The 10,209-nt window shown below is 16.5% G+C and overlaps 5 protein-coding genes across 5 annotated transcripts; 3 read left to right on the forward strand and 2 right to left on the reverse strand.

Moving 5' to 3' along the window:
• Positions 1-83: 83 nt before the first annotated feature.
• Positions 84-1,106, reverse strand: PGAL8A_00153900 (conserved Plasmodium protein, unknown function; the record flags this gene model as incomplete). Its single annotated transcript, XM_028675084.1, has 1 exon — positions 84-1,106. One exon carries the CDS (start codon positions 1,104-1,106, stop codon positions 84-86), a length of 1,023 nt encoding a protein of 340 aa, XP_028526651.1.
• A 782-nt stretch (positions 1,107-1,888) lies between these two features.
• On the forward strand, positions 1,889-2,782 carry PGAL8A_00154000 (conserved Plasmodium protein, unknown function; the record flags this gene model as incomplete). Its single annotated transcript, XM_028675085.1, has 1 exon — positions 1,889-2,782. One exon carries the CDS (start codon positions 1,889-1,891, stop codon positions 2,780-2,782), a length of 894 nt encoding a protein of 297 aa, XP_028526652.1.
• A 1,702-nt stretch (positions 2,783-4,484) lies between these two features.
• On the forward strand, positions 4,485-6,386 carry PGAL8A_00154100 (poly(A) polymerase PAP, putative; the record flags this gene model as incomplete). Its single annotated transcript, XM_028675086.1, has 1 exon — positions 4,485-6,386. One exon carries the CDS (start codon positions 4,485-4,487, stop codon positions 6,384-6,386), a length of 1,902 nt encoding a protein of 633 aa, XP_028526653.1.
• A 928-nt stretch (positions 6,387-7,314) lies between these two features.
• On the reverse strand, positions 7,315-7,596 carry PGAL8A_00154200 (conserved Plasmodium protein, unknown function; the record flags this gene model as incomplete). The annotated part of the gene is made up of 1 exon (XM_028675087.1): positions 7,315-7,596. One exon carries the CDS (start codon positions 7,594-7,596, stop codon positions 7,315-7,317), a length of 282 nt encoding a protein of 93 aa, XP_028526654.1.
• Positions 7,597-8,255: 659 nt separating this feature from the next.
• PGAL8A_00154300 (conserved Plasmodium protein, unknown function) lies at positions 8,256-9,947 on the forward strand (the record flags this gene model as incomplete). Its single annotated transcript, XM_028675088.1, has 1 exon — positions 8,256-9,947. The coding sequence occupies one exon, from the start codon at positions 8,256-8,258 to the stop codon at positions 9,945-9,947; it is 1,692 nt and encodes a 563-aa protein (XP_028526655.1).
• Between the last annotated feature and the right edge of the window lie 262 nt (positions 9,948-10,209).

Consider the following 10,209-nt stretch of genomic DNA (forward strand, 5'->3'; position numbering starts at 1 on the left):
TTAAAATGTGCAACAAATAATTAATAAAAATTAAAAATAGGGTAAAAATAATTAAAAAAAAAATTACTTTTAATTATATAATATTATAACTCAACGTCTTTTTGTGGAAAATAAAAAAGGGAAAAAATGGAATCAAAAATAGTTGAAAGTAAACCTTTATTTTTATTTTTATTTTCTTCACCTGTTTCATTGCTCTTTTTTAAATCATGACTTAAAACGGAAATTATCTTTTGAGTGGTGTAATGATATTCTTTAACAAAAAAATTCTTTAATTTTTCCTTAGAAGATGATAAATATTCTTTAAATTCTAAATATTTATACATAATTTTCATAGGATTTTGCGATAAAATATTAACTAAATAAAATTTCTTTAAAAATTGATAAAATGATTTACCATCATTTTCATTATTTTCCGTTTTTTGATTGATATTCTGCAATATTTCTTCACCATTTATAATAGTTGAATTTTCTTTTTCATTTAAAGTTTCATCTAATTCATAAAATAATTCCTCATCAACATCAGAATTATTTTCATAATTTTTTTTATAATTATCACATTTATTCCCTTGTATTGATTTGAAACATGTTTTATTAAATGGACTACTTTGTAATATTTCAACTTTTTTTTTTAAATAATCATTTTCATCTTTTACAAAATTAAAATAGCTATCATTTTCATTTTTTTCACTATCTATTATTTTTACTTTAATATCTTTTAAATTAAAATGCTTGTTATTAAATTCAATTAATAAATCATCTATATCATTTATTTCACTATTTGACACATTTTCAAAGTTGTTCCTATCTAAAATTAATAATTTTTCGTTAATTATTGGAAATATATTCTTTATCTCATTAATATCTTTATCACTCAAAGAATTTGTTAATACATCTTTTAAGGAAAACAATTCAAAACTTTTATCTTTTTTTTTTTTTATAAAATATTCACAACTATTCTTACGTTTATTCCTTAAAATATAATAGTTAAAAAAAATTGGTTTCTTCAAAATATTCATATAATAGCATATCTTCTCTTTATTATTATAGTTATTTTCATAACTAACTTTGAACAAACAAAAAATTAAGATTATTATAATATTAGTCATGCTTTCATTTATAATTATTAAAAATATAAAAAAATATATATTTGTGATCAAATGTCAAAGTAATATATTTATTTTTTCACTAAAAAAATAGAGTAAAATTAAAAAATATCATTTAATTTTTTTTTTTTTTTTTTCTTTCCATTATCTTCATTTATCAAATAGATTTTGTGCAAACATAATTAAAAAATTTTTAAATATGTAATTTCTTTAAACAAAACAAAACATCTTTATGAAGGTTTCATTTCTCAAATGTAATATCTTATTAAAAATTTTAGATGCATGCAAAAAAAAAAAAAAAAAATGTATAAAAATTGAAATAAGATTTAATAGTTAATATTCGACAAATGCTATAAAAATATATGTTTTATATAAAAAAAAAAAAAAAAAAAAAATGAAAATTTAATTTTTTAAAAAATAGTAATTCTTATAAATAATATAAATGAAAAAAGTACAGTAAGATACTTTGAAAAATATAACATAAAAAATTAAATGTGTGATTGATAGTTTAATAAAATATAAATATGAAATGAAATGCTGAAGTGTGAGAACAATTTTATTCGTTTTCAAGATATATATATTTAATGAATAATAAAAAAGGAAAATAATTTTAAAATTAAAAATATAAATGTATTTAAATTTAGTAAGTTATCAAGTTTTTATAATTGCTAAAACATCTAAAGAAGCAATGAAATTTTCTCATTAACACAAAAATAACTTTTAATTTTTTAATGGAAAAAAAAAAAAATTACACAATTCCTAAAAAAAAAAAAAAATAGATTAAAATGAAATTAGGATTTCAAATAAACAGTATTTTTAAAAAAAAAAAAAATGGTTTGAATATTTTTACTTTACCTTATAATAATATTAGTATTTTAAAAAATGACACCAATAAAAAATTTTTTCATAGAGAAAAAGCGGAATTTTCATTAAGTGAAATTGATGATGATATTAACAGGAACAAAATAAAAAAAAAGCAACAGCAAAAAGACTGTTTTTTTTTTTTTAATGACCAATTATTTTATAAAAATATAATTAGTAAATTATCAAATAAACAAATATACCCTAAACATATTTCTCATGATTTTTTTCATCATTTAAACAAGTTTCACCTAAATTTTTTAAATAATTATTTTAATGAATTTTTTTTTAAATTTACCAAGACATCTAAAATATTTTTTGGTGTATTATCAAGTTTTTGTGTATTATTATGTTTTTTTTTAATTACGTCATCCAATTACTTAGAATATAATATAATATTGAAATATCATATAAAGTTTAATTCATTACTTTTTTCTTTTTTTTCATCCTATTACTTAGCTTTACAAGTTGGCTCGTATTACTTTAAAAATATTTCTCAATATTTTAATTCTTTTATTTTTTTACTTAGTTCTATTTTATCTATTTTTATAGCAGATTATGACATATGGACATCTTATTATTTTTTAAGTGTAAATTATTTATTTTTTCTAGTTGTTAATTACTATAATTTGTATTTAAAGAAGTTTCCTAATTACATTTTTAAGAATGTAAATAGAATAATTTATTTTTCCCTTTTATCAAATTATCTTGCAATTAACAAAGGAAAATATATTGAAAAAAATATCGAATTATTAAAAAATGAAAATAGTGATATATCCTTCTATAAATTATTGAAAATAAAACCATATTTTTTATGAGATATTAAAAAAACGGAATAAAAAAAAAAAAAAAAAAAAAAAAAAACTAAAAAAGGTAATATATATATATATATATATATATATATATATATATATATATGTTTAAATATTTATTATATTTTTTTTTTTTTTTTTTTTTATATTGTATATAGTAAAGGTTGATTAACAAGTAAAAAAAAGAATAAACAAAATAAAAATTCAATTTATATTTATATTAAAAAAATTTCAGAAAGTAGACTTATCAAATCTTAGATGTATAATAAAATAAGTAAATCTAAATTATTTTATATTTTTATATTTACCAAATAAAAAGTATATATTATATAATAATATACAAAATCCATAGATTACGAATACTAAAACAGAAAGATATATATATATATATATATTCAAAAGATTTGACTTAATTTTTTTTCATAATTATGAAAAGATTTTTTTATATAAATTAAAGATATAATAATAATTTAACAGAACTTTAAATTATCCCATTACTTCATGTTTATTTAAATTAATAGTTTTTTTTTTTTTTTTTTTACTAAATTATATATTAAATTATCTTATTTTTTGTATTGCTATATTTTTATTTCATTTATTTTATTTTCTTTTACTACGATCAAAATTTAATAGAAAAAGATTATATGTATTAATTATTGTAAAAAAAAAAAAAAAAAAATTAAAATACTTATATCTAAAAATAAGAAATAAAAAAAAAAAAACATTTCACATTCTTTTAATATAAATAATAGATAATGAAGAAAATATTTTTTATTATTATAAACTATAAAAAAAGATTTTTAATTTTTTATAATTATTAATTCATTAATATAAATGCGATGCATTTATTCATTTCATGCAATTATAAAAGTAATACCAAATAATGTGCAAGATTTATATTTTTTTTTTTTTTTTTTTAATAGTGAAATTGAAAGAAAAGGGTTCACAAGACGTATGAGTACTATAAATTATTCGAATTCATTTTTTTATTTTTTTGTAATATACATTCATGAGTTTATGTGACTTTTTATAATTAATAAAATATAAAAAAAATTTTTTTTTTTTTTTTTTTTTTTTTTTTTTGCTCATTGGTTAAAAGCTTTTTTTTTTTTTTAGTTATTATTTTCTATTTTCTTTTGATATATATATATATATTTTTTCTTCTAATTTTAAAATTATTTTTTATTTTATTCTTTTTTTATAAAAGTACACATAATTATTTTTATTTTTTAACATAATACAAATTGATAATGCTTTTTTAATTATTTGAATAACATACAATTTTTATTTTTTATTTGAAAATAGAACATTTTTTTTTTTTATCAAATTTGCCTTTTTTTTTTTTTTTTTTTTTTTATATATATTATTTATCAATTAAATTTTAACATATAGTTTTTAATTAAAGATATGATTAAAAATTATATATATATATATATATTTTTTTTTTTTAGAATAATTGATTAATCATTTTAATAATTTGAACAACCAATAATTTTTATATTCTATTATAAAATTGAACATAAATTTTTTCCTTTTTTTTTTTAAATTTTCCTTTTTTATTTTCATTTGAAAATTTGCTTTTGTTTTTATTTTTTTATATTTTCTATTCTTATTTGAAAGTTTGCTTTTGTTTTATTTTTTTTAAATTTTTGCATAATTTTCATATTTTCTTTTTTTTTTTTTTTTTTTTTTGTGAAGATTTGCATAAATGCAAACGGTTTATGAAAGTGACAACTTGATTGATTGTAGTAATTTTATGTTGAGTAATAAAGAATCTATAGATGATTTTTTAGATTTAAATGAAATAAAAGATGAAAATGAAGATAATTACTTAAATTATAACATTGAATGTTCTTTAAATAAAAGTATAGAAGATAAAAAAAATAATTCTTTTAAAAATAGAAGAGAAATAATAAATGATGCAATAAATGAAAATAAAAAATATGAGTATGGATTATCAGACCCTATATCATTAAAATTTCCAACAGAAGAAGATTTAAAAAAAACAAATGACGTAGTAGAATTATTAAAAAGTTACAACTTATTTGAAACAGAATATGGATTAAAAAAAAGAGAAAAAGTATTAGGAATGATAAATAAATTATTTCATGAATTTGTGATAGAAATATCAATAAATCAAGGAATAAATGAAGAAGAAGCAAAACAAATAAATGGTAATTTATATACATTTGGTTCATATAGATTAGGTGTAATTACTCCTAATAGCGATATAGATTGTATATTTTTAGCTCCACAAAATATAACAAGAGAAATATTTTTTAATGAATTTTATCTAAAATTACAACAGGATAGAAATGTAAGAAAATTACAAGCATTACCAGAAACATACACTCCTATTATTAAATTCATTTATGATGATGTTGATATTGATTTACTACTAGCAACATTACCATATAGAACATTAAGAGATTGTCATTATTCATTAGATAATGATAATATTCTAAAAAATTTAGATGAGATAACAGTTAGATCACTAAATGGTATAAGAGTTGCAGATTTAATTTTAAATTCAGTTCCAAATAAAGAATGTTTTAGAAACACTTTACGATTTATTAAATTATGGGCAAAAAATAGAGGAATTTATAGTAATATTTTAGGATTTCTTGGGGGTATATCATGGGCATTATTAACAGCAAAAGTATGTCAATTATACCCAAATTATAATATAAGTCAGTTAATCTGTAAATTCTTTAGAGTTTATTCAATATGGAATTGGAAGTATCCAGTTCTTATAAAAAATATTAAAAAATCTAATATTGAAGGATTAAAAAATTTCCCAATATGGGATCCTGAAAAAAATATAAAAGATAAATTACATGTTATGCCTATTATTACACCAGCATTTCCTTGTATGAATTCTACACATAATGTCACATATTGTACAAGAAATATATTAATAGAAGAATTTAAAAGGGCACATTCTATTATTAACTATATGGAAGATAATCCAAGTAATAACACTAATATTAATATTAACAACTTAAATAATAGTAATAGTGGTCCATATAATAGTAATAATATATGGATTAATATATTAGAACCCCTTGATCTTTTCACTAATTATAAGCATTTTTTACATATTCAAATTATGGCCACAAATGAACTAATACATAATAAATGGAAAGGATGGATTGAAAGTAAAATTAGATTATTATTTAAAAAGTTAGAAACTATTAATGAATTAAAAATTAGACCATATCCCAAATTTTTTTTTTACAAAAAAGATAAATACTATTATTGCTCTTCATTTTTCATTGCACTTGTCTTTTTTTTTAAGAATGCATATGATAATACTCTTAACCTTTCTTATGCTATTAGAGATTTTGTAGAGATTGCATTAAATTGGCCACACAAAAACAAATTTCCAAATTCTTATAAAATTAATATCAGTTATCAAAAGAGGACTCATGTATTAGAATTCTTATCAAGTATAGAAAATCCTGATAATACATATGAAGAAAATGCAGATGATACAAATAAAAATTTATCAGATGAAAATGAGATTAATGACAGTAAATTCAATGAAAATAATACTAATGTAGATGTAATTGATGAAAACAAAACAGATGATGATCATATATTAAATTAACAAAGTACCTTTAATCAAAACATTATGAACAACATAAGAGAATTTAAATGATATTCTTTATAATTCCGGTTGAAAGAGGAACATTAATATAATGTGAATGTTATAATAATTAAGATAATTATAAAATGTGTTATTAAAAATCTTATGAAAATTAAAAAAAAAAAAAAAAATAAAATAAAATAAATAAATAATAAATAAAATAATAAAATAGTGGGAAAAAAAAAAAATAATTTATATAGTATCAAATATAAAAAAAAAAAAAAAAAATTAAAAAATAGATGAAAAAAAATGTTTCCATTAAAAAAATAGGATAATTAGGACATAAAAATAAAAATAATTGTTGTGCATAAATATAAGATTAGTACTTTTTTGAAGTTTAAAGAATTAATGTTTTTTCTATTAATAATTAGATTGATCATTACTACAATTTTTTTTTTTTTTTTTTTTTTTTTTTTTTTTACCAATTTATATCATGAAAAATAAAGTTTAACTTTTTATTTAAATATTAATTTTTTTTTTATTATATTTTTCATTTGTAGAAATAATAAAGATTAAAATTATAACTAATTAATTTTATATAAAAAAAGAAAAAAAATTAATAATAAAATATTAAAGTTTATTTTAAAACAAAAAAAAAAAAAAAAAAAAAAAAATATATATATATATTTATACAAGAAAACTTGATTTATTTAAAATATATGTGATTAAAAATATTAAAAAAAAAAAATAAGTCTATAAATAATATATAAATTAATAAAAAAGAAAACATAAATATGTTTTTATAGTTATTTTTTAAATTATGAATAATACTATACTAGTTTAGTATTGGATAAAAGTTGATATCATTTCCTTTTATATTTAAAAAGGTATATATCACCTTATATATATATATATGTTTACATATAATTTTTTTTTTTTTTTTTACTCTTTAACTTGGTTTATTTTGTAAATTTGAAAATTTATGATGATTAAAATATGACTGCTTTAATATTTCTGGGTTTTTGTATAAAATAGGATACAAATATTCTGTTTGTAAAATAAAATTTGGTAGAAATTCATACTTATCCATTATATGATATAAAGAAAAATTTGTAAATTTTTTTAATCTATCATTTTTATTTTCTGGTAGTAATGGCATTGGTTTTTTATTACTTAACTTTTTAAACCATTTACAAATATTTCCATAATCCTTTATGTTTACTTTTCCCATTTTTAATATACATACAATATAAAACTTATATCTTTTAATTTTTAAAATTATAAATAAAAATTTGTTATATATAATATATCTATTAAATATAAAAGTTTACCTCATGTTTTTTCTTTTTTTTTTTTTTTTTTATATTTATTAAAAAAAAAAAAAATAAAATGTATTCTATATAAATTTAAACTATTACTTTTATAATTTTTTATTTTTCTTTATTATTAAAACATGCATATATTTAAATTAAATGAAAAAAAAAAAATAAAATAAAATAAAAAAGTGCATAATAAAGCATATATAATTTACAAAATAAAAAAAAAATAAACATAAGTTATAAATATCAAAATAGAAAAAAAAAAAATTACTATAAAAATTAAATAAAATATATGCTCAAAGGTATACTAGTGCATATCTGTAATGATGACCTCTAAAAATAAGAATTAATAAAAATTATAAAATAAATAAAAATGCGAGTGTAACCTATATTACAAAAATAAAAAACAATTATTGCAAGTTGCTAATTATTTATCTTTTAAAAATTATAAAAAGATTATATAAAATTACACAAAAAATATTTATACATTTTTAACTAAATGTATAAACACTTATAGTTAATTTTTTTATGTCATTTTTTATTTAAAAAATAAATCAAAAATAAAATAGAGATGCAAAATGCATGGAATAGAATTAATAAGGCTATGAAAAATATTCAAAATGTTATATTAACAGAAGATGACAATTTATTTATAAAAGAAAAGAATGAAAGTTTGAAAGATGAGTGCAATAAAGAAGAAACAAAAAAAGAGTTAAATATAAATTACAGACATACGAAATGGTCGTCTTCAAGTGATATTGATAATAAAAATACAACATTTAATGATGAAAAAAACAATATAGAAAAAATATACACTAAAAATGTTCTATATGACGAAATAATTAGTAATATAGATTTATTTAATAGTTTTATAAAAAATGAAAAGGCACAATTATATATTAATGAATACAAAATTAATTATTATAATTCGGAAGAGAAAGAATTTTTTTTATTAAATTTTATATGCATATGTAAATATACTTTATTTATTTTGACAAAATTTTTAAATATCAATTTAATAGATAAATTTGAATATATTAATATGAATAAAGAAGAATATGATTATAATATAACACATTTATTTTTTAAGATATTAAAAATAGATAAGCTATTTGAAATAAATGATTTTGAAATAGATAAGAAAAACAATGAAGATAATAACACATATTTCAAAAAAAAATCTGACGAAAATAAGGAAATAAAAGAAAGATTCTCCATTAATTATGAAGAAGAAAAATGTTACCTTAATGAGAAACAAAATGATGATTTAGAAAATATAAAAGAAAACTCTGAGATAAATGATAAAGAGAATACATCTAAACAGTCTGAAAATGTTGTAATAACAGAAGTAAAAGAAATTGAAAAATTAAGTAATATTTTGCATCATGAAATAAATACAGAAAATAATATGAATAAAAATAATCAAATAAATATTAAACAAACAATAAAAGGGGAAAATGTAATTAATGAGTGTAATCAGAAATCTAGAATTTATCATAACAATACTAAAGAAAAAATTGAAGTTGAAAAGAAAGATATAGAAGAGAATATGAAGGAGGAAACAAGAAATATCAACATGAATAATAATAATAATATTAATAATAATATATCATATAGTGAAAATTCTCAGTTCTATTGTAATTCTATGAAAAAAAAAGAGGATACAGGATTAAATAAAGACAATGAAATTTTTCCTAATAGAACCTCTCTTATGGAATGTAAAGAAGAGGATTTTTCTATAAATAATGAAAATAAAATAGACTTAAAGAATATTATAAAATCTATAAAAGAAGAAAATAATATTAAAATAAATTTATTAAACGATAAAATAAAATATTTAAAGGATGAATTAATTAAAAGTAAAAAAAATTTAATAAATTTTGAAAATTTGAAGAATGATGTAGAAATTTATAAAAACGAATTAAATAATAAAAATAAAATAATTGAAAATTTGATTAATGAGAAAAATATATTGCAAGACCATATTAATATAATACAATCAAAATTAGATGATAGCAAAAAAAGGAATGAAGATAATGATAAATTAAAGAAATATTGCAAAGAAAATCACGTAGATAAACAAATTATTATAGAATTAATAAAAAATAGTCAAGATACATTAAAAACAAAAAATATTAGGAATCAAATATTTTTGATTTTATGTGATATTTTAGGTATTAAAAGCCTAATTGAAGGTTTACAAGAAAAAACTATATCAGATCAATTTTTAGAATTCTTAGAAGAAGAAACAAAAGAATTTTGAGAAAATTTTATTATAGAAGTTAATTTTTTTTTAACCATAAAAAAAAAATTTTTGTTCAATATTTTACAGTTTATATTTATTTCTTTAATCTTTTTTTTTTTTTTTTATCATTTAAGATTATAAATTCATAATGTTTTCATTTTTTATAAATTTATTTATTTTTAAAATTATTTCTGTTTAGTGTTAGTATATTTTATATTATATATATACTTTTTTATTTCTTTAATTATCATTTTTTTATTTTTTTTTTTTTTTTTTTTTT

The sequence above is a fragment of the Plasmodium gallinaceum genome (genome assembly GCF_900005855.1).
Source record: "Plasmodium gallinaceum strain 8A genome assembly, contig: PGAL8A_v1_65, whole genome shotgun sequence".
Classification (NCBI taxonomy): Eukaryota; Apicomplexa; class Aconoidasida; order Haemosporida; family Plasmodiidae; genus Plasmodium; species Plasmodium gallinaceum.